The sequence below is a fragment of the Urocampus carinirostris genome, chromosome 14, assembly GCF_059441175.1.
Source record: "Urocampus carinirostris isolate Australia breed hairy pipefish chromosome 14, RoL_Ucar_1.0, whole genome shotgun sequence".
Lineage (NCBI taxonomy): Eukaryota > Metazoa > Chordata > Actinopteri > Syngnathiformes > Syngnathidae > Urocampus > Urocampus carinirostris.
Window position 1 is genome coordinate 7,735,076 of NC_142362.1, and position 25,408 is coordinate 7,760,483.

General features: G+C 40.8%; 1 protein-coding gene across 1 annotated transcript; it reads left to right on the forward strand.

Moving 5' to 3' along the window:
• The first annotated feature begins 1,600 nt into the window (after positions 1–1,600).
• Positions 1,601–16,977, forward strand: gtf2e1 (general transcription factor IIE, polypeptide 1, alpha). Its single transcript, XM_088353226.1, has 6 exons — positions 1,601–1,770; positions 4,115–4,410; positions 4,500–4,657; positions 12,444–12,639; positions 12,725–12,960; positions 16,315–16,977. Exons 2-6 carry the CDS (start codon positions 4,121–4,123, stop codon positions 16,767–16,769), a joined length of 1,335 nt encoding a protein of 444 aa, XP_088209352.1. The 5' UTR covers positions 1,601–1,770; positions 4,115–4,120; the 3' UTR covers positions 16,770–16,977.
• Positions 16,978–25,408: the final 8,431 nt, after the last annotated feature.

Here is a 25,408-nt window from a genome sequence, read left to right on the forward strand (position 1 = left end):
CGCTGATGACGCAGAAAGGCTCGATATTGTTTTGAGTACCCCAGACATCGAGACGCTCGTCTATGAGATGGTGAAGCCCAGGGGGCTATCTTGGCACACCCATGGGAGGAGCCGGCACACCATTATGCGGGGAGAAGATGGCCAATAGGAAAAAAGCTAGAGGACTTCAGAAGAAGGCTTCCCTCAGACGCCAACGTCACTAACTCGGCCGTTTTAGATGGAGTACACTTAGTTCTTTTGTTAGGGAAAATAAATCTACCCCCGTGTGAAAATGTCGGCTTTCCTGTTCATTCTTCCCTCAAGAAACGAGCGTGCATAAATTGTTGGGTGAATGTAGGTTGTGTTTGGTTAATGGAGTCAGATAACTAATTTGAACAATTTAATAAATGGTACATTTTGATAATTAATTTCCAACAGTATTGTACAAAATTCTGCATCGACTTGCCCCTTCACACCTTTCAGATTTTATATTGCCCTATCTTCCTGCTCGAAACCTTTGCTCCGAAGATGGTCTACTTGTGATCCCAAGAACCAAGAAGAAATCTGCAGGTTGGAGAAAATTTTTCATTCGGGCCCCGGTGCTTTGGAATGCTCTTCCCTCTGAGGTTCGATCTGCAACCTCAGTTATAGTGTTTAAATCTAGGATCAAATCACACTTACATTCTATAGTTTATGAATGGCCTGTATTGTCATGTCGATTATGTATTGGTATTGTTTGTTGATGCCCCTTGCAACATTTATTGTAGCATGGCCATCCTGCCCCTTCTCAATATTTATTAATTTCCTCATGCTGAGGTTTTGAGTTTTTCCTTGCTCTTGTGTAGGTTTTAGATCAGGGGATGATGTAATGGGGGCAGCACGGCGGCGTAGTGGTTAGCGCGTGTGCGGCACAGTTCTAAGGTCTGGGGAACCTCTTGTGTGGGTTCAAATCCAGCTACCGGACATACTGTGCGGAGTTTGTATGTTCTCCCCGTGCTTGCGTGGATTTCCTCCGGGCACTCCGGTTTCCTCCCACATTCCAAAGACATGCATTTCAGGTGGATTGGCCGGTCCATATTGTCCCTAGGTGTGAATGAGCGAGCATGTTGTCTGTCCCTGTGTGCCCTGCGATTGACTGGCAACCAGTTCAGGGTGTCCCCTGCCCACTGCCCGAAGATGGCTGGAATGGGCTCCAGCACCCCCGCGACCCTACTGAGGATAAGCGGTGCAGCTAATGAGATGAGATGAGATGATGTAATGGTGGCCTGTGTAGCCCTTTAGGACTTAAGGGTTATACAAATAAACATGTCTTGACTTGATTTAAAAAAAGGATTAAATAACGGGGAAAAATACAGCAAAAAACATTTTAACCAATGAAAAGTGTTTTCAGCTTTTCAGGGACTCTATGGTACGTCATTGAGTGCATTCATAGGAAGCCGGCATTCTCTTTTATTTTTTTTTCTCCGTCCTCATGTAGTGAAAGATTCTGATAGTTTGACCCGACTAGCTTAAACACTCGGTAATCACGCCGCTCTAAGGGCGTGATCTCCTGTGGTTCCGTTAGCCGGATATGCTACAGTATGCCGCGGCAAAACCGGAAATGACGTATTTGCATCTGCGACATATATCCTCGCTGTAATTTGCGCTAGGTTTTACTGGAAGACAGCATGTTAGCATAATCCCCCGGCGTCAGACACAAAAGTTATGATTTTTCCCAACAAACTTGGAAAATGAGTTTACTTTGAGGTGATAAAGGCGTCGGAGTGTCCCCTTGAGCCCACAAAAAGGAAGGTAAATTGAATGACGAGCAAGAATCAATTGAGCAGTGATTTCTACTTAGTTGCTTTTTGTTGAAGATACTTTCGTTTTTCCTACTGTCTGATGATCGTACGTAAATAGCTTTATTCTGGCACGATAGTTAAATATAAATAAGGTGTTCTGTTTTTTTAATTGAAAACAGAAAAAAGGGAAAGAAATCACGTCGAACTGTTATAAAATACAGTGGTAACTCAGCTTTTGGTCTTAATCCGTTCCGGTTTGAGGTCTAAATCTGAATTTAGTTTCCCTCAAAACACAGTAAACCTATTAATCCATTCTCACCCGTATAAGAAGTCCACATTTTGCCAATAAAACGTGTATCTAATCAAGTGTATTTGTATACCCTCTTCATCGAGAGTCTCAAGACCAGAGGACGCAATTACAGTAGCTACACCATCCTCTGGTCTCTAATTTAGTTGAGGGTTAGAAAAAACTTGGACAAAAAAAAAAAAAAACACTGCATGATAAAAAATAAGTAAGTTTGGAAAGGGCTGCTCGAGTCAATCCATATTCCAGGATGACCAGGCTCCAATGGATTTTGCATGCCACAATCCAAAAATGTTGTCACTATCAATGATAAATCTAAGCAGTAGTTTACATTTGTGCTCAAAGCTTCCCATCTATATCAGCTGGTGTATCAAGGTGCCAGTCCGCTGACCAGCGATTTAGTCCTAAACATGGAGATTTATAGAATACTGATTAAAATCCATCCATCCATTATCTGCACCGTTTACTCTCAGTAGGGTCACGGGGGATGCCGGAGCTCATCCCAGCTATCTTCAGGCAGTGGGCAGGGGACACCCTGAACTGGTTGCCAGCCAGTCGCAGGGCACACAGAGACGGACAACTCACTCGCTCATTCACACAATTTGGACCGACTAATTAACCTGACATGCATGTTTTTAGAATGTGGGAGGATACCGGAGTGCCCGGAGGAAACCCACACAAGCACGGGCAGTACATGCAAACCCCGCACAGGAGGATTCGATCCCATGACCTCAGAACTGTGCCGCTGATGCGCTAACCACTGCGCTGTCGTGCACTGATATATATATATATATATATTATTAAAAATTGTATCACTGAATAAGGTGATGCCGTCTTTGTTTCCTTTCGTAATTTAAGTATTCCCCAGCATTTTCATTCCAAAAACACCGGTCCCATCGCAAATAAACACTTGCTGAGGAACACATTTTTCAGCCCTTATGTAGTGGGCGAACTCAATCATGTATTTACTGGCAGCCTTCTGGTCCGAACCCACTGTCTCTCTATGTTTAGTCACAAGACCTCCTCTGCCACAGTCCTGGAATCTAAAATCACTGCCCACATGTTTTATTCTGCATTCTTGTATTGATTACATTAAACTTTTAGTTTATATTTATGCACTTAACATAATCTGTCTGATTTGACTCTAGCCTTGTGTGTATATGTCCTTTTAACTCCTCAGGACACGAACAACATATAAGTGAAACAATACTTCTATATTTACAGATGCCAGATTTTTGTTGAAACTTTTTAAACCAGCCACGACTGGTTTTATTAAGTAATTCTCATCACTTTCAACATTCCCCTCACTGCACGCACCCGCATCCTTTTCCCCAGATCATTAGTATTTTGCACCTTTTTCCAAGTAGAGGACAGGACTGTTGTGGTTCTTTCTGCCGCTACCGGCGTGTGGCGCTGTGACAGATCACCCAGCATCCACCCCGAAGAAGAAATCCGGCTTCCTCTTCCTAGTTCGTGTGTAAACTTACTATACTGTAGCTCCAGCGCGCTAAGAACTTTGACATTTTTATTGTTTAATCCATTATAAGCAGGTAGGCGCCTTGCATGGCTGACTCCTTATTGGTGTGTGAGTGTGTGTGTGAATGGGTAAGTGTGAAGCACATTGTAAAGCACTTTGGGAGGTCTTCATTGACCTGAAAAGCGCTATATAAATGCAGACCATTTATCATCATGAGTAGCGAGAGCCGAGACCCACTAAGTAAGCGGTTTAACTTGACTCTACTGCGAATATTCTCAGTTCGACGCAGGTCGTCCGAAAGCTGAAATTGGGCCAAAAGCAAAGGCAATTTATTCTGCAAATTTTGGTTGAGGTCTGGAGCGTTCGAAAGCTGAGGCACCACTGTAATTTGATTATTGTCTCTGCCTAGTGGACAATAAAGTTTGTATTTTTATTAAATTACTTCGGAGTGGTGATACGTTCCGACTACAATTAGGATATGGTTAGCTTTTGATGCGCACACACTATGTCTTTGTCTTAAGCGGAGAAGAGAATGATCATATTTGTCCCTAATCTTTTTTCCCTCCTCCACAGCACAAGATGATAGAACCAGAACTCTTGACTGAGGTCCCCGCCGCTTTAAAGCGTCTTGCCAAGATGGTGGTGCGGGGTTTCTACGGAGTGGAACACGCCTTGGCGCTCGACGTGCTGATTCGCAATCCGTGCGTGCGCGAAGAGGACATGCTGGAGCTGCTTAAGTTTGACCGAAAACAACTGCGCTCCGTGCTCAACACGCTCAAAGCTGACAAGTTCGTCAAGTGTCGAATGAGAGTGGAGACTGCCCCGGATGGCAAGACCACCCGACACAATTATTATTTCATCAATTACAGGTGATTTTTCGCCATCCCCACTTGGTTGCATTATTGTACAATTAAGAAGCGACTAAGCCTTTCAACAGCGCCTCAATCTGACATGACAGGGTCCTCGTGAACGTGGTCAAATACAAACTGGATCACATGAGACGGCGCATAGAGACGGACGAACGGGACTCCACCAACCGAGCCTCATTCCGATGCCCCTGCTGCTTCTCCACGTTCACTGATCTAGAAGCCAATCAGCTCTTTGATCTCATGACAGGTAAACGTGTCTTGTTACTTTCCCTTTATAGGTTAACGTTTCTTGTTTTGTTTAACCATGCGATCAAGCTATTCGAATAAAAAAAATTCCACTCAAAATTACTGTTGTAGGTAATGAACAAAAATGATATGCATTTTTGCCCGCCACAAAAATCAAGACGGTACCGAATTAGAATTAAGATTTTCTTAATTGATATTGATCAAATCACAGTGAACATTGTTTACACCAAGATTAGACAGGGTACCTGCAGGTAATCATGTAATAAATGACTGTAAAGAGAAACAAAATATTTAAAAATTAATGTTAGGATAAATAGGCAATATTTACAAGATGTGTAAATATTTGCCTATTTATGAAATAAAAAAAATGATTGGCATCCAGACAGCTTCCTATACTTGCACAAGTCTTTATTATCTCGTTAGCTACACGTGGGTATGATGTGGCTGCAATTCAACAATTTTCTCCAGCGTGTTTTCCCATTGCAAAGTTAATTAAGTGCCCCAGTTTTATTAGAACCAATTTCTTTGGCTTGGCTATTTTTTACTCTGCTCTATTTGTTATAAGTACTACACTTCTTCCAACATTTACCTGGATACAACCTGCTGATGCACACTAATGTTTTTTTTTACCAGCTTTGAATGTCAATAGAAATCTGGATTTATTTTGATTACTAACACAGCATTTTATATAATACAGCTACACGACTGTTAACACAACTACTACATTCTCACTTCGGGGATAACATTGTGATAAGTTTGTTCTGTAGTAGACACTCAAAATAGGGAGAGAAGACGTGCATTAATATTTAGCTTGCAAGTAAAACAGGATAGGACTGTACTAAAAAAACCTAAAAATTCCAAATCTGTTCCAAGGTCCTCCCCGAGCCCTTTCTTTTTATTGACACTGTCATACTCACCAACACTAACGCTTAACGGGATTCTCTACCAGTGTTCCCTCTAAGCTGCGCGCGTGCGCAATTGCGCACTGCTCGCACATTCTCGGCGCACAAGAAAATCTAGCCAGCGCACAAAAATGAGGGCTCAAATTTACTTATTAAGAAGCGACTAAAGTCAAAGTTACAGTGCATGAAGGTAAAAATACACGGGCTCCCCTGATGTTGTGTCCTAAATGCGGTATTTTGAAGTCGAACGAAGTTGAGTAAAGTTAGTAGTGTATGTCGAGAACCGGCTTCTTCGGCTCGGCTCACTAAAAAGGAACCGGCTCTTTTGGGTCATAAACGGCTCTTCAGGTTGTTTTTGCTTTGACCAAATATTAAGTAAAATTATGCACAAAATAACTTAAAGGAAGGGGGAATAGAACAAAAAAGAAAAAAATACCAAAATGAAAAAGCTGAGAAAAAAAGAAACAAAAGGAAGAGGAAAAAAAGAAGGAAAAATTTAGAAAAAAAGAAAAGAAAGAATTGTAAGAAAAAAGTAAATAGAGAACAAAAAGAAAAAAGTAACAGCTCGGAAAAAATAAACACGAGTTTTTTTTTTAAAGGAATTTAAAAAAAAAAGTAGAAAAAAACACGGAAAAAAGAAGAAAACGTTTGTTGCATTCAAATAATTTCCAATTATATCAGGTGAATCTTGTTGCCAAAATTGTACTTCCACTAAAAAATGTGATTAAGTACAGTTCTGTATCTTGCAACCGACTAAATAAGCCCCCAAAAATGTTAGTATTATGCGTCAAAAGATACCAGGAAAAAAAATTAAAATCTTGTGAAAGAATTGTTGTAAAAACAAATGACGTTTGTAGGCCGTAAAACCTTTGCAATAATACATTAGTCAATTCATTCAAAAGTGAAACATTTTTTTGCATTGCCGGAAACTCTGCAAAATGTAACTTTATGTCAAGTTTTGGACATGTTTGATAATTAATTATCTTGCCACACTTGGGATTATGGTGGCTCACTGTTGTTTCAAGCTTTGCTCACCGACTTTGTGTGAACGCTCAGACCCGTGGAAAAATACAGGGAACATTGTTCACTACCCTATTCCACACCTTAAAAACGGCTTGCGATTAAAAAATGAATACATCTTCCACCCTTTGGTGTTCAGACAACAAGAAAATAAATTCTGACTTAAGACTATTATTTTATTCTTCGGATGATTTCTTTAGAAGCTAGACAAAGTCTTTGTGCATAAATAAACCCCTTCTACGATCCCATTAGATGTCTCCGTTTCGGTAAAACTTTGCCACTTTAAATTTTAAACAAGCACACGTAGTTTGTTTTTTGTTTTGAATTTATATTCTGAAGACTGATTGTTTTGTCCATAAATGTGGAGTGCTTTATGAAATCTACTGCATTTTAATGTCAAAAGATTGGTATGTATGAGGTTGTGCAAATAAAACAGCAACATTATTGGCCAATAGGATAATAGTTTAAACGCATAATAGTCAAAACAATGAACACCAGTGAGAGATCATACTCAGAATTGCGGAAAAACAGACATTTAATGCAACATCCTTTGTAGGTGTCAATATTAATTTCAAAAACAGCCAGATGGATCTGATTACACTTATCAGATTCTTGCATTCTTTTTTTGGGCCAGTAGAGGCCCCTCAAAGACCGCAATTGCTAATTGTTGAGTTCTCTAAAGTATTTTCTTCACTTTTAAGTAAAGTCACTACTGTATGGATGACCAGGCTGCAATGTATGTTGCAAGGGCTCAGCAGACTATACACAGACATCATCAAAACTAAAATATAGGTAATATCAGAATGTCCAGTTGACAGCTTCCCGAGGTCAAACATAATTCATAAGCTATTGAATGTACGCTGTAAAATTCGGACTATAAGGCGCACCTGTTTATAAACCGCACCCAGGACATTTTGTAAAGAAAAACATTTTCTGTACATACATAAGCTGCACCTGTCTATAAGCAGCATGTCCCACATTGAAGCATGAGATATTTACAAAGTTTTAATAGTATGTGTTACCTTGACCTTTTAACATTCTGCCGGCCTGCCGGACTTTTGATCAACAAATACTTGTGTGTACGATGTCACCATCACTGAAATACGTCAGGCAACATTTAATTGGAAAGCTTAATCTCCTGGGATTCAAAATACACTCATCAGAGAAACATCAGGATCAGTCTGACACAAAATACCTGAAAACTATTACGCCGGCGTAATTCACCAGAACGTCCCTTGGGCTGTCTTCAGCCTTTTTCAATGTCTACAAAAAAGGCTTTGTTACATCACGGACAATCCATAGAATCCAACCGTGTAAGATATTTACTCCAAAACACAGCCAACAGGTAAATAGAAATCCGCCTTTAGCATTTCTGCTTCGTTGGACAATGCTTCTTGTCATCTATTCGTTTCGCCAACTTATTTCTGTTTACAAATGAACAGACTCGTAATATTATTCCCAATATGGTAGTTAGCCCTCCTCTTTCGATTGACACCATTTACCTGGTGAGTGTTTGTTCAAGCTAGTTTTATTCATGCACAAAGTTACATTAGGCTTCCGTCTTCCTTGACACACATATTGCACGTGTCTCACTCTCTCTTTTACTGCTCAGGCGCCTTTTGGCGGCCGTTAGAGAAGAATGCATAAAATTGGGCGCATCGTTGCGTAAACCGTAGAGCTAAAAGCCTGGGAAAAAAAAAGCTTATAGTCCGAATTGTATAGTGTATTTTAAGCCTAGCTTTAAACATTTCCACTCAGGTTGCAGATCGAATCTCAGAGGGTAGAGCATTCCACAGCACGGGGGCACGAATGGAGAACGCTTACAAACCTGTGGATTTCTTCTTGGTTCTTGGGATCACTAGTTCAAGTCAAGTCAAGTCAAATTTATTTATATAGCCCTTAATCACAAAAATGTCTCAAAGGACTGCACAGGATTACAGTTACAAAATTACACAATTACCTGATCTTAAACCAGCATGCGGGCAAGGAAAACGCAAAAACCTCAGTGTGAGGAGAAAAGAGAAACCTTGAGAAAGGACCTCACATGTGGTAATCCCCCTTCCAGGATTGACCAGGGTGAATTACACTTAGCATTACTGTACACATAATAGTAAACATAAGGTAAGATGTTGAAAATGTCCGGAAAGTGCATGACATCAACGACGCCCCCAGCCTGCAAACCAGTCCAGAAAGTCTATGACGGCCACGACGCTGCCTCCCGTCTCTCTAGTTGACGAGCATTTTCCGAGTGAAGGCTCTGAGCAGTTACATGGAGGAAATCAAATCTTAAAGGGATGAGGTGGCAAGGCCATGCATAATTTTCAAAGACCAACAGACCCTAAAAATAATCCACTGACAGGTAGCCAGTGGAATTTAGCCAAAATTGGGGTAATGTGATCAAACTTTCTTGTCTTAGTTAAAAGCCTCACTGCAGCTGTTTTGTATCAGTTGCAAACCTTTGGTGTTAGACATTGGGAGACCGGAGAGTCCAAGTACATTACACAAATCTAGACAGAAGGTAACAATTGCATGCATTCTAATCTCATCATAAGACTGGGACAGCGTAGGGCAAATTTTTGCAATGTTGCAAAGGTGGATACAAACTGTTCTAGTAATTTGTTTAATGATTAGGGTCAAATGTGGCAACTTAAGTATTGACTGAGTGAGCCTGGGTGTTATTATATTTGTCACGGTTCGGAGCAGTGTTTGAGAAGCCACGGCCTTAAGATGGAACAATAATTAACATTTTAGTTATTTTAAGGTTGAGGCACAAGAAGTTAAGTGACATCCATCTTTTTATCCCAGTGAGGCAGGTCCCTGAATTTCCACTGTTGTACTTATTGTTGCAAATAAAGCAAGACAAAATTGAAAAAAATTTATCATATATATGAGGAAGTTTGTTTTTTCTATGTATTGTCGCCTTTTTCACTTACATAGGCAACAACCTCAGCATGGTAGTGGCTACTGCTTTTTTGCTTGCCTTTCACACAAAGTCAACACTGGGCCTGCTCTAATGCTGGCAACAGTTCCACTTATTAACAGTGAAACCAGCTCGAGAAGCAGATGGCCCCTTACAGGAAGTGGAGAATGTGTACACAAGGTCCCAAGCCCTCCGCAGCACCGTGCTGCCGTCACGTCAACGCTCCAGGGAGGAAAAGAGATGCACAGTGGAATAAACTACTGTGCTTTCTTTTTTTTGGAGTGGAGTATACAGAGTTGGGAATGTAGAGTCTTTACATTATTAAAGCGTAATTGCATTAATATATATTTAAAACTGGTCCAAGAATATATAAAAATATAAAGGGCTGTGTTTAGTGAAATTTACAAATAGTTTTTGACAAGTTTTTATGTAAAATATCCTTTCAATATGTATTTTTTATAAACAAAGTGCTCTGATAAGGGCCCAACTGACATTGTTTTTTTTCCTTCTTCGCCGATTAGCCCCAATTAATGGGACGGTTATTTAAATGCATAAAAGATTAAGAAGAATACTTCTTGTTTATTAATATTTGGGGCACTTTCACAACTGGGGTGCACTCTGGCATATGGCGCCACGGTGCAGTATGCTGGTAGCATGGCAACAGACAGAGAAAACATGCAGAGTAATCAACACAGCCCAGAAAATCATTGGCCCAGTCCAAAAGACATTGACATCTTGCGATACCGTAGCACAGCCATCAACATTTTAAAGGACTCATCTCACCCTGGCCACCACCTGGTGCCCTCTATTAGATGCTATGTCTCCCTTAAAACAAGGACTAAAAGGCTTCCTTAGGGCCATCACCACCCTAAAGAAGCGCACAAAACTGAAAAATATATCATATTTAGAAATATTTGATGCTGCTAAATGTTATAGACTACTTTTCATTGCATTATTGTTGCAGTGCACAATACAATTTAGGCCAGTCTCCAAGCACTATGTTGTAAATATTTTTACCCCTTTATCCTAACAGCTTTTTACCTTGTCTCTTCAAAGTCTTTATTCCACATTTACCCTGGAGTGCCATGTCTAATCTTGTTGCATACAATGTTTCAGTACATTGCTTATCATTGATGATAAGGACAATTCAATTCAGTTTTCTTTCTAAGGCTGATTTTTGAAGGGTCATAATACATGTACCGATTCATAATCATAATATAAAGTTTGTTGACTTTGAGCCATGCAGCACAACTCACCACTGTTTATTCATCTCAAAGGGAAACAATTAGTCCCACTGCTGACTAAACACAACCACGCAGTTGCTCAGGTAACAACCAATCGCAGCTCGGCTATTTTCTAAAGCTAAACCGAGATTGATATGTTACCTAACCCCTGAGCAACCAAGAGATTTTCACTCAACAGCGAGGGACAAAATGACCATGTAATGGATACAAAGCAATCTGCTGTTTTCTATAGATGATTACTGTCAAATAATGTGTTCTTGTGAATACAATGTTGGGGTTGAGTCTTCCAAGGAATACAGTACATTTTATCCCACAAAAGATTGCAGCACTTTTTCAGCCCGTTTAATCGCACCATGATGCAACCCGTCGACGATTCTTAACAAGCAGACCGCGACATGGGGAAACAATGGAGCGTATCCAGCAGCTTGACTTGGCATGTGGTTAATTACAGGACATGTGCTTTGAGAGAAGGCACAGTTCGTGCTCATTTCGTGTCATCCAGAGGACTGCACTTTGTCTACTTTTTCCCTAACTCTTTGGGTGCCATTAACGATTATAAACACGATGGTTGATTTTATCAGCACTATGGAGGTTATATGTCAATGTCTGATTTTAAATATCGCCACCATTGATGACTACGGCTCTGTGTTTTTCAACCACTGTGCCACAAGACCTTGTTTAGTGTGTCGAATGAAATTGTCCAATTTTATCTTTACAAAAAGAATGACATTAATTGTTTTTTAGATTTGTTTTCTTCCGTAATCAGCAGAATAGTTGGGACATAAACGAAGTAAAAATCTTGCACATCATTTTGCTGATTTTGATTTTCTTGTTTAAATGACGCAACCTTGTAAAAAACGTTCGACTAGCAGGTAGCTTTTAAAAAATTTTTTAAAGCGATGGTGTGTAATATTTGATGTCGCTGCATTGTGTCATGCAAGCAAACACGAGTGCTAAAAAGCACAAGGAAGAATAAATACTACTGAGACTCGGAAGTATTTTATTTTTTTGCTTTGAACAAGGTTTTCATTTTATTGGTGTACCTCGGGTAGCAACATGGCCACCAATAATGTCAGTGCCCTCTCAATGTATAAAATAAATATTTCTCGACCTATGAGTATTAATAAAAAAAGCATGATTATAATAGTCTATGCATTTTTTTGCTTATTTTTTAAATCAATATTCTTTTTTATTTTTACTACTCCGATGCGCAAAATAATACAATAATGTCCCTTTAAGAACTGTATTATTTTGATTGTTTCTAGGAAAACAAGATTAAAATTAAGAAAATTGGTTAAATTTGAGTAAAAATCCAAAAGTGCAGAAAAATAATTGAGTAAAATGAATAACCATCATCACATCCTGAGCCACAGTGACTACAAATGATAGGAAAAACTATTCTTTCAATTTAGGCAACATTATAATTTTAAGTTTTTAAAACACACGAAACTGTTGCCAGGAATTATTAACCATTTTTGACAGGCAATGAAAAAAGTTTGCTCTGGCTCATAAAAGGTTGAATACAACTGCTATTGATGTCTATGATTTGTTTTAGTTTTTTTGGCATTGACCAAACACATAAAATATTTTAACTATGCCGGCATTGAATGATTTCAGTCCTTTTCCGTAAATATTGATAAAGATCTGTATTCTGTATGGTGTTGCTACTGCCATTTATCAGGATGCTTCTCATTGGCACAGGTACATTCCGCTGCACATTCTGCCAAACGGAGGTGGAAGAAGACGAGTCTGTTTGTCCCGATGCCAGGACCCTGGTGGCCAGATTTAACGAACAGATCGAGCCCATCTACGTGCTCCTGCGCGAGACCGAGGACGTCAACCTATCTCATGATCTGCTGGAGCCCGAGCCCACGGAGATCCCCGCCCTTAAGCAGAGGTTTCGGATATGACGTTTGATATTTGTAGTAACGAAGTGCCTTTAGCATGGATCTGATTTTATGTTTTTTTTTTCTCTTCCCCAGCCGGGAACGCAACTTGGCGGCTGCCGCAAACGCAAGTGGGCAGCACCGGGAAGCCTGGTCCAGCAAAGGCTCGACCTACGCTGATCTTTACACTCAGAATGTTGTTATCAACATGGAAGACCAGGATGAGCAACAGAAGCAAGCGAGCGAGGCTGCAGCAGCCAAGGAAAGGCCCGTCTGGTTGACCCAGAGCACCGTGCAGGGTGCTTACAACGAGGCGGACTTGCTCAAGAATCGTAAGCAGGCCCTTTCTTGTGTTTGGTTTTTGCGTCTGGATAGAAACTTTATTCATCCGCGTAGGGAAATTCACACTTCCAGCAGTATCCCTGTGTTAAAAAAATGAAATAATAAAAGATATAGAATACAAAAATACCCAATATAACAATACCCAATATAACATGTTGATGAAGAGCATTTAAATATTGTTACAAAAAATACACACTGTAATAAAAAAAGGGTTATATGCAAATGTGGGGGTGGGCTTTAATGTGGGTTTTTACTCCTTTGGGTGGAGTTAAAGAGCACGGAATGAGGAAGGAATGATCTCCTCAGTCTGTCCGTGGAACAAGACTGTGACAGCAGTCTGTCGCTGAAGCTGCTCTTCTGTTTGGAGATGATGCTGTGTAGTGGATGTAATGAATTGTCCATGATTGACCTGATTGATTATAAAAATATTCATTAGCACAATCGCAAATCCTTAGATGCAACAGGAATCAAACCCCATTCCGGATTTCTATGTTTGTCTTCGCATATATATCTCTCACAAAGGTTTTCGATCATCAAACCAATTTTATTATTACACAGAGACAACTCAGAGAAATACAATATGCCATTTTGAACTGTTGATTCCATTTACTAAAGCACAAAAACAATCAAAACCTATGTGATGAAGTAATTGCCCCCTTAACCTAATAGCAAGTTGGGCAACCTCTGGCGGCGATAACAGAAATCAATCGTTTACCATAATTAGTAATAAGTCGTTTACAATGCTGTGGAGGAATTTTGGCCCACTCTTCTTTGCACAGTTGTTATAAATCTGCCATATTGGAGGGATTTAAGGCGTGAACTGCCATCTTAGGGTTCCTGCACAGCGTCTCAATTGGATTTAAATCCAAAATTTGACTCGGCCACTCCAGAACCTTCAGTTGTTGTTTTTTTTAACTATTCTGGGGTGGACTTGCTGGTGTGTTTTGGATCGTTGTCACACTGCACGATTCGAGAAAATTCTTCACAAAGACCTGCACTGAGAGTTAAATATTTAGTTTTTATGTGGCTCGTCTTAAACGTGAAAAAAGTGCTTTGCTCCGACCCTGTCGCACCCTCAGAAACTGGTAAACTTTTTTCAACGATTGTGTCAATTTACAACAGACTGTGTTCACATTTCACATCTTTCATGATTAAATGTAGAATCTGCTCTGACATGTCCTCAATAATTGAAAAATCCTGATATTTTTCTCGTGGTTGCCATAGCAACCTAGTTGTGGTCAAAGCAGGTTATTTCTTTTTGTCAGTGCCCTTCGCCGCGCTATCCTCTTATTCAACAGCCAAGGGCATGTATCAATCAGGCGAGGCCAGATTTTCTTTTCAACCAAAGCGTAATTGCTTGATTTGAAATACTCATCGGCTTGCTTGATTTTCCCGATCAAGCATTCATTTATCCATGCTTGTTAAAACGCATATTAATTAGTTTTATGATTACCGTATTTACTTTTCTCATGATATTCTGTATTGTCAAAAATACAAATCCAATTGTATTTGCAACCCACAATGTTTATAAAATAAGTTAAAACAAGGATATTGTGGTACAAAAAAAAAATCTATTCAAGAATTGTAATTACTTTTAAGCAAGGAAGAGAATAGAACGAGACTATTCATGTATTAAACAAATGTATTAATTTTTATATTGATTTATTTTACAGTAAATACAACAAACTAAAATTTAAATTATGGGCTTTATAAAGCAAAAAAGTGCAGTTTTTTTCTAGCTACCTTTTGAAGCCCTTTAGCTAGCTATCATCCTACATTTTTAACCATTTAACAAGTTATCCAGTTAGCTTTTTACCCTTCTTTCAACCTACCTTGTGAACATTTTATCTTTTTTTGCTAGTTATCAAGCTACATTTTGGCCTCCATTTTATCAAGTTCTCTAGCTTATTATTTTGTAGCTTTCTATCCGACTATCGGTCCGGAGCCTTTGCTCTGAAAATGCTGGTCTACTAGTGATCCCAAGAGCCAAGAAGAGATCCGCAGGTCAGAGAGCGTTCTCCATTCGGGCCCCGGTGCTGTGAAATGCTCTGCCCACTGAGATTCGATCTGCAACCTCAGTGGAAATGTTTAAATCTAGGCTTAAAACACACTGCTATAACATATGAATAACCTATATTTTACGTTGGCAATATCTGTGTATTTGCCCTCATGTAGGTTTTAGATCAGGGGTGGTGTCATAAAAGTATGTAGTTTGCAGTAATCTGTGGTCTGTGCAGCCCTTTGAGACTCTTTGTGATTAAGGGCGTCACAAATAAACATGACTTGACTATTGTGTTCCTAGTTTTCTATCATAATACAAATGTTTATTTAAACATTGGTTTATATGAGTCGAGAAATTTGTAATTTACGTGGTGGAACCCATACCTTGTAGTTGCAGCCATTTTTGTCTGGCATCTTGCTGCTTTGTTGTGCTCATTTGCCACTGGTTTTCGTTTGCTTTCGAGAATACAGTGCCATCAAGTGGTCAAGTATTACACAACGTATCTTTAAGGGAAAAATAAATAAAACACTATCGGGATAAAAGGCATAAAAAATATTCACAACGTAGTGCGTAAAGATAAGTGCTATGTTTGCGAATGAAAAAGGAGTCGTGCATTGTAACATTAGTGCAATAACATTTAGCAGCAACAAAATCCCCAAAGTATGTCACATAGTATTTATTTTCATTTTTTTTGCAATAATATTTAGCGGCAACAAAAAAATGAGTTGCAAGATTCTACATATTTCTCTCTCTCTCTCTCTCTCTCTCTCTCTCTCTCTCTCTCTCTCTCTCTCTCTCTCTCTCTCTCTCTCTCTCTCTCTCTCTCTCTCTCTCTCTCTCTCTCTCTCTCTCTCTCTCTCTCTCTCTCTCTCTCTCTCTCTCTCTCTCTCTCTCTCTCTCTCTCTCTCTCTCTGTGTCTGTGTCTGTGTCTGTGTCTGTGTCTGTGTCTGTGTCTGTGTCTGTGTCTGTGTCTGTGTCTGTGTCTGTGTCTGTGTCTGTGTCTGTGTCTGTGTCTGTGTCTAACTAAATGGCTGCAGTAGCTAGGGAACCTGATTGATGGCTGGCTAGCTAGTCAGAATACTTGTAGGTTGAGGTATTTGTATTCATTTTGCTTAGCATTTGGGAGCCAACATGGTTGTCTGCCATCTTGCTGCAAAGTCTACCCCAATAAACCATCCATCCATCCATTATCTGCACCGCTTATCCTCAGTAGGGTCGCGGGTGTGCTGGAGGCCATCCCAGCTATCTTCGGGCAGTTGGCCGGGGACACCCTCAACTGGTTGCCAGCCAGTCGCAGGATTCTACATATGTTTATGTTAATGAGATTATTATCCTTCCATAGGAGGAGACATGGCATCTGGAATGCAGGACGGTGCCAGTCACCCCGGAGCCGGCCAATCGGACGAAAACGAGGAAGTAATGCGAGCCCTGCTCATTCACGAGAAGCGAGCCTCGGCGGGACCGGGCGGGGGCGGAGCCAACACCGCCGCCAGGGGCCTGGCGTCCGCCTCGGCCAATGCCAGCGACTCCGACAGCGATACCAGCGAATCGGACGACGAGACGCCCTCGGCCCCGCCCCCTCGTGCACCCGCCGCTCTCCATAGGCCCGTCGAAGACGACGAGGACGAAGACGAGTTCGAGGAAGTTGGAGACGAGCCGACGGTATTGGTAGGAGGGCGGCCGTTCTCTTACGCAGAAGTGAGCCAGAAGCCGCAGCTGGTGGAACAGATGTCGGCGCAGGAGAAGGAAGCCTACATCGAAATGGGACAAAAACTTTTCCAGGATATATATTTTTAAAATGCGTGCCGAAATACTGCTTCTTAAATGGTTCCTTTCAATATTAATGGAGACACTTGGTTTGTCAGTTTCGTTAAAGAGATCAGTGTTCATTCCAGAGTATGCTGTACATCAGGGGTCACTCTACTTCTTAATCGCAGGCTTCTCATATGATCTCCTTTGCTGGAAAAAAACAATTATTTGAAGCAAAAACATGTTGGGATTGTAATTTGTGACTTTTGTTGTACATCTTGCAAGCAATGGAAGGCCAATTCTGCCATATATAGAAATAATTGTATCAACATTTAAATATCTACAAATATGCCATATAAATTTCAAAACCAATACTGGACTATAAGGCGCAACAGAAAACACAAATTCTGCCAGAAATCTAAATGCACGCCTCATAACCCTTATAGCGCCTTATAACCCAGTGCACCTGATAAAATTGGTAATATACAAACCGTGATTATAGGTATTCGATAACATACAAGTACATTATACTGTCATATTTGAGCAATGATTGATCACTTTGAGGAATCCAGTATTGGTGGTGAGCAGGGTTGGGTAGGGTTACTTTAACTTGATTACTTTCAATTACTTTTGGATGACTCCAATACCAAATATGCTAATAAAAGACAAGCACATCCCAGCCATCTCTGGGCAGTGGGCAGGGGACACCCTGAACTGGTTGCCAGCCAATCGCAGGGCACACAGGGACAGACAACTCATTCGCTCATTCACACCTAGGGACAATTTGGACCGGCCAATTCACCTGAAATGCATGTTTTTGGAACGTGGGAGGAAACCGGAGTGCCCGGAGGAAACCCACACAAGCACGGGGAGAACATACAAACTCCGCACAGGAAGTCTGGAGTTGGATTTGAACCCACGACAGGTTCCCATGACATAAACTGTGCCGCACAAGCGCTAACCACTGCGCCACCGTGCTGCCCCTGTTGGCAAGCTGTTTGGATTTATATTAATTTTGTTTCTGTCGCATTTCATGTTAGTTATGCCGGAGATCAAAGCCAGGAGAGAAAGCTAACCACGTGTTGTGAGTCATCATTTTATTCATATTTAGTTTATTTTGTCTTTTATTAGCATATTTGGTATTGGAGTCTTCCAAAAGTAATTGAAAGTAATCAAGTTAAAGTAACCCTACCCAACCCTGGTGGTGAGAGTGCTGACACTTTACCACTAGTGGTACGGATGACATATGAAAAAGCATTAGAGCTTATCTTATCACACTATTTTCAGTTATAGTGCCAGAAACGACGATTTGCATAGTGCACTCTGATAGGTTAAACAGTCTACTCCCCACTACTTCACCAATGTTAGAAAATGAAGTAAACAGTTTTTTAGTCTTTCAACAAAATAAGCTCACTACAATACGACTTACAATATGCATTCATATTATACAACAACGTAATTGGCACACAGGTTCAGAAGTGGAGAGGCTGTTTATCAGAATACACTATGCAAATAAGGGCTTCTGGCACAGTAAGTAAAATACTGTGAAAATGAGATATGCTCAAATGCATGGGTCTCCAACTTTTTTTCATTTTTCATTTCAAGCAGTTGTATTCTTTGTGTACACATGTATATGTAACCTCAATCAAACAGAACGCCTGTAAGGGATTGGGATGAAGAAACTGAATGCTCAGAGCTACTTATTGTTAATGATTATTACTAATTTACGCAAAGGGCAACTATTTTGGTAAGCATTTATAAAATACCTTGTGTTATTACCGTGAATTCCGGACTACAGAGCGCACCTGATTATAAGCCGCACCCACCACATTTTAAGAGGAAAACTGATTTTGTACTTACACAAGCCGCACCTGTATATAAGCCGCATGCGCCCATGTTAAAAAAATGTAACACAAACGCAAAATTAACCCAAACCCGACTAAGTCCCGCGATTGAAACTGAATGTCCTTCATAAAAGTACACAGTCCAAAAATCACAGCCGGCAAGATGAACAGAAAATGATAAAGGTACTTAAGGTTTGATGCAGACCTGCAGAGTCCGGGTCCCGTTGAAAGTAATCCAAGAAAAAAGTGTATACTTCCAAAGGGTGGGAAGAATATATATCCACTATTGTCTGCCGCGTCCACAAACACTCACCTTTACTGGTCCCCACTTCCCTTCAGCCCGTGTTTTTTTCTGCCCCTTCTTTTTGATTCGCCCGTGGGAAACATATCAGAATAAGTGTCTGAAATAAAGACATTACAAAAATATACAGTTTCAAATACATATACATGGTTACACATATTTACAAAGAAAGACTGTACACCGAGAGAGTTTTCAAAGCTTTAATAATAATAACTTTCATCCCAAACGGTGCCTGTGACAGGTAGCATCACGCGAGCAACACCAAGTAACACAGTAAACAGGTCTGTTAATTAAAACATACCGTACTTGTAAAAATCACGGTGTAACTGTCCTCATCTTCCTCCTTAGAAGATTACGGAAGATTACGATAACGCGAACGTACGATTAGCCTGGGTTAGCTTTGTTTACGTTGAACATTCGAGGTAGACATTCAGGGTGTTGGAACGGAGCCCCCTTTCCAACGAACCGCTCACCACTTGTTGGGGAGACCCGGGTGCTAAATGACTTGTAAACGACCTGATTTTTTTATTATCACACGTTCGTGTTAGCGTAATCTTTCGTACGGAAGATTACGATAACGCGGACGTACGATTAGCCTGGGTTAGCTTTATGTTTCCGTTAAGCATTCAAGGTAACCATTCAGGGTGTTGGAACGGATTAAAACGATTGACATTATTTTTAATGGGAAAAATGATTTCGGTGATCGAACAAATCGGTTTTCGAACAGGGTTCTGGAACGGATTACGATCGAGAACCGAGGTTCCACTGTATTTTTTTGGGGTGTGCTTGATAATCCGGTGTGGCTTTTATTGCCAAAAATAAGGTAAAACGTTTATATGACATTTAAGCTCTTCAGATTTTTCTGCATTTTGGCATTTATTTCAGTATTTTGTCGCAACAAAGTGTTGTTCAAATGAGGGGGCGGGTCCATCTAGCTGAGCTTGTCACCTATTGGTTGATTGACGAGTGCACCAATCAATTGCAATGCCTTCCTTCAGGTAGCAAGCGGTATTAGGTGTTCGTTTATTTATATGGCACACATTTTTAAGCATTTATTTAGTTAGACATTTATTTTTACATGAAGCAGAATCGGTCCACCATAGGGTTGGGTAGGGTTACTTTAACTTGATTACTTTCAATGACTTTTGGGTTACTCCAATACCAAATATGCTAATAAGACAAAAGAAACTAAATATGAATAAAATGATGACTCACAACATGTGGTAAGCTTTCTCTCCTGGCTTTGATCTCCGGCAAAACTAACATAAAATGCGACAGAAACAAAATGAAAATAAATCCAAACAGCTTGCCAACATCATTTTTGCCCTTCCGTGTATTCCGTTACTCCCCAAGCCCGCACAAAATTTTGTCATTCTATTTATATTTAGTTTCTTTTGTATTTTATTAGGGCGGCAGTAGCTCAGGAGGTAGAGCGCTCGTCTTGGGATCAAGGGATCCCAGTTCGAATCCCGGCTCGTCCGTGTTACATGTCGAAGTGTCCTTGGGTAAAACACTGAACCCCTAATACCTCCAATAAGCAGGTTAGCGCCTTACATGGCTGCAAGGCCGCTATTTAGAGATGTGGAGCACATTGTAAAGCGCTTTGGGAAGTCATTGACTTGAAAAGCGCTATATAAAAATGCAGATCATATTTGGTATTGGAGTAATCCAAAAGTAATTGAAAGTAATCAAATTAAAGTAACCCTACCCAACCCTGGTCCTCCATAGCAAGCTAGCTATTTGCATTCGGTGCGCACGTGTTTCTCTTGAAAACAAGCTGTCTTAAAGACTAATTTTTTCTACTATCATGAGTGCCACATGGTAGATTTTCAGAGTGAAGGCATAATGGAAAAGATCAAGCAATTGCTTTGTAAAAACTGTTTTAAAAGGCAATATTGTTGTGACATTTCGGTCTGAAATACATGTTTACCCTGCAATCGACCCATTTTTGTTTTTCTTCCGAAATCTATTTTCTCGTATTATGAAAGATTTGATTTGACAAGTAGCTATGCAAATCTATACTTATCTCTCTGCTCTTTTTTTGTCCCTTCCCCAGCGTAAATGTCAACGTAAAAAGCTGTGGGCAAACAGCAATTTCTAATAGCGGCATGTAAGAGGAAAATGCTTCTTGCTGCCCTTTCCTCCAGGATAGACCAGAGATGATTGCGAAGGTGAGGCTATCACGCTATAGCCTGCATCACACAATGACGCATTCTGAAATATCCTTCGTGTTATGGAACAAGTTATTAACTCCAAATCTCTTCTGGCGTGTGTACTTAGTGAGGGTAAGGTTTTTTTGTTTTAAAAGCCTCACAGTGTCCCATCTCATCTCATCAGCTACACCGCTTATCCTCAGTAGGGTCACGGGGGTGCTGGAGCCCATCCCAGCAATCATCGGGCAGTGGGCAGGGGACACCCTGAACTGGTTGCCAGCCAATCGCAGGGCACACAGGGACAGACAACTCGCTTGCTGATTCACACCTAGGGACAATTTGACCAGCCAATTCACCTGAAATGCATGTTTTTGGAATGTGGGAGGAAACCGGAGTGCAAGCACGGGGAGAACATATAAACTCCGCACAGGAAGTCTGGAGCTGGATTTGAACCCACGCAGGAGGTTCCCAAGACATGAACTGTGCCGCACATGCGCTAACCACTGCGCTAACCACTGCGCATGTGCGTGCCTCTACATTTAAACATGTCATGCAACCGGAGCGGTTTATTAATAGCGGCCGTAGTCTAAAGTCAGGGTTTGAAGGGGTGCTTGAAATCCTTGAAAATGCATGAATTTGAATGCGTTGTCAATGATTGAAAAGCTCTTGAAATTTTTGCCATGGTTCTCAACTTAAAATGACGTTTGGCTTCCCTCGTCATTAACAGCAGGTGGCATTAGTTTGTATGTCCTACAAGTGCATTTTTTACGTCGGGCGTACAGCTTTCAAAACGTCTCCGTCCGGGTGGCCGACAACTTTTTCAAGAAAAAAAAAGATTTTTTTTCAAATCAAACCTTTGCTTTGTTCCGATTTCGAAATCTTTGTTCGGTTTGGGAATTTCAGTATGTTTAGCTATTTGCATACTCGGCAGCCAATCGGAAGCCTGCATCGAATAACTTCGTGCTTCCGGGCTTTCCCCAGCGTTATAAGGTTGCGCATTTGCATATCATTTTCCAAAGTAGATGCACAGAGAACACAAGAAAAATGAATAAGTGATTAGGAATCAGGCCAAAACCTCAACCCCAGAAAAACGATTCAAAAGAAGCTAACAAAATTGATGACGCTATAAAACGTAAACGTACATTAAAAGAATCGTAGAAAGAGGAGTTCACGTGGCTTGTAGCAGACGACGCAACGCAAACATTGCATGAATGAAGATGAGTAAATACAGGTACAGACTGATGGCAGATAGAAAACAACGATGTCATATCCATGCAATGTATGCTATAAGTAGATTTATAATAAACTACATTTTAAAGTGTTGTTCTGTTATATATTCTGATGATCAATCCATAATACTTTGCAACTATGGTTTTTTTGCGATTAGTCGTCTTATATTGTGTTTCAAGTTGTGAAAAATGGGGCAGGCAACTTTATGGCTGGTTTCATAATAGTCTGTAGTTTGCAATAGTCTGTCGTCTGTGCTTCCTTGTAGGGTGTCACAAATAAACATGACTTAACTTGACTTGAAGTTTTTTACTTTTTCCTTGCCCTCATGTAGGTTTTAGATCAGGGAATGGTTTCATAATAGTCTGTAGTTTGCAAGTCTGTGGTCTGTGCAGGCCTTTGAGACTCTTTGTGATTAACGGCTTCAAAAATAAACATGACTTGACTTGACTGAGGTTTTGAGTTTTTCCTTGCCCTCATGTTGGTTTCAGATCAGGGGATGGTTTCATAAAAGTCAAGTCAAGTCAAATTTATTTATATAGCCCTTAATCACAAAAATGTCTCAAAGGACTGCACAGGATTAGTTACAACATTACACAATTACCTCATCTTAAACCAGCAAACCAGCATGCGGGCAAGGAAAAACTCAAAAACCTCAGTGTGAGGAGAAAAGAGAAACCTTGAGAAAGGACCTCACATGTGGTAATCCCCCTTCCAGGATTGAACAGGGTGAATTACAATTAGCATTACTGTATTCAGAATAGTAAACACTAGGTAAAATGTTGAAAATGTCCGGAAAGAGCATGACATCAACGACGACGCCAGCTGGTAAATGCAGGGGTTGACATGCTGCAGGTCAGACCCCGGTCCGTTGACCCATCCCAGATCATCCTTCTCCTTCGTATCAGCCAGGCAGGCCTCAGAAAAAGACAGGACAAAACAGAATACAAGGTGGGCATCAATCATATGCTTTGGAATAGAAGTGTGTCTTAAGCCTCAATTTAAAAACTTCCGTTGAGGTTGCAGATCTTATCTCCAGAGGCAGGGCGTTCCACAACACCGGGGCCCGGATGGAGAACGCTCTCGAGCCCGCAGACTTCTTGGCTCTCGGAGTCACAAGTAGACCGGCATTTTCCGAGCGCAGACTCCGTGCAGGAACATAGGGGGAAATCAAATCGGAGAGATAAGAGGGTGCAAGCCCATGCAAACATTTATATGTTAATAAGAGAACCTTAAAGTCACATCTTAAGTGGACTGGGAGCCAGTGCAAGTTGGCCAATACAGGTGTAATATGCTCAAACTTTTTAGTCTTAGTCAAAAGTCTAGCTGCCGCATTCTGAACCAGCTGCAAACTTTTAATGCTAGACATCGGGAGACCAGAAAGCAATACATTACAGTAATCAAGCCGAGAAGTAATAAACGCATGAATTAAAATCTCTGCATCTGATTGGGACAGCATTGAACGAATCTTCGCAATATTACGGAGGTGGTAGAAAGCTATTCTAGTAATATTTTTCAAAAAGTCTGTAGTTTGCAATAGTCTGTGGTCTGTGCAGGCCTTTGAGACTCTTTGTGATTAACGGCGTCAAAAATAAACATGACTTGACTTGACTGAGGTTTTGAGTTTTTCCTTGCCCTCATGTTGGTTTCTGATCAAGAGATAGTGTCATAATAGTCTGTGGTTGGCAATAATCTGTGGTCTGTGCAGCCCTTTAAGACTCCTTGTGATGTAGGGTGTCACAAATAAACATGACTTGACTTGAAGTTTTTGACTTTTTCCTTGCCCTCATGTAGGTTTTAGATCAGGGAATGGTTTCATAATAGTCTGTAGTATGCAATAGTCTGTGGTCTGTGCAGGCCTTTGAGACTCTTTGTGATTAACGGCGTCAAAAATAAACATGACTTGACTTGACTGAGGTTTTGAGTTTTTCCTTGCCCTCATGTTGGTTTCTGATCAAGAGATAGTGTCATAATAGTCTGTGGTTGGCAATAATCTGTGGTCTGTGCAGCCCTTTAAGACTCCTTGTGATGTAGGGTGTCACAAATAAACATGACTTGACTTGAAGTTTTTGACTTTTTCCTTGCCCTCATGTAGGTTTTAGATCAGGTAATGGTTTCATAATAGTCTGTAGTATGCAATAGTCTGTGGTCTGTGCAGGCCTTTGAGACTCTTTGTGATTAACGGCGTCAAAAATAAACTTGACTTGAAAATTGTAATGGTGGGTCCTGGAGTCAGACCAGCTGAGAACCACAGAACTATAACACGTATCCAAATACATTCAAGCAACATAAGTGACATGGCCATTGCGCGGTCTCTCACTCCTTGGCCCTACTCGGGTTAAAATGTCAAGCTCTACAGAGGAACTCACAGAGGTCGGGCACCTCTAGAGGAAAACCCTCCTCGCTCGTATATCTCTTTTAAGTCAGAGGATGAACACCTGGAGGGCAGAGCCTCAAAGGTCAGGAAGAAAACGGGATTCCTCCTCATTAAAACAACCCCCGTCCTTGAAGAGCGTGCAATTAAAAACCTAATCCCATGCTGAGCGATTGATCCAGCGAAGGGAAGCACGCCATCCATAGGGCGAGACCATAACGGGGGCGTCGAACCTATAAAAAGACAAGGATGTGGATTGCCGCGCTATAATATTTTGAGTTTTATCCTAATTACCGTAAATTCCGGACTATAAGCAGCTACTTTTTTCCCAAACCTCAACCTTGCGGCTTATTCAGTGATGCGGCCAATTTATGTCATTTTTCTAACGGCCGCCAGCGGCGCTCGAGTACAAAAGGTAAGATTTAGACCGGTGGAATATATGCGCAGAGGAAGACTGAAACTTCTTAGTTTGTGCACAAATTGAATTAGCGTAGACATATCTTCATCATGCAAATTGCAAAAAGAATGGCACATGACGTAGCTTTCAAGCTAAAAGCAAACGAGCAGTCCGATAAAGCAGGAAACAAAGCTACTGCACGTAAACTTTCTCTTTCCCATACTGGGGAAGATGACTCTGATAACGTCAGTTATATGGAGGAAGATGAGGACGGTTTACCGTGGTTTCTACTAGCACGGTATGTTTTTTTTTAACAGACCCGTTTACTGTGTTGCGAGGGTGTTGGTTGTAGCATTTTGCTACCCTTCACAGGCACAGTTTGGGATGAAAG

What these genes read in the sequence shown, in the direction of transcription:
- gtf2e1 (XM_088353226.1), top strand. Translation starts at nt 4,121, where the DNA reads ATGATAGAACCAGAACTCTTGACTGAGGTCCCCGCCGCTTTAAAGCGT. An exon ending in GCTCTTTGATCTCATGACAG is followed by an intron (nt 4,658 to 12,443) that starts GTAAACGTGTCT and finishes TCATTGGCACAG; the next exon opens with GTACATTCCGCTGCACATTC. An exon ending in ATCCCCGCCCTTAAGCAGAG is followed by an intron (nt 12,640 to 12,724) that starts GTTTCGGATATG and finishes TCTCTTCCCCAG; the next exon opens with CCGGGAACGCAACTTGGCGG.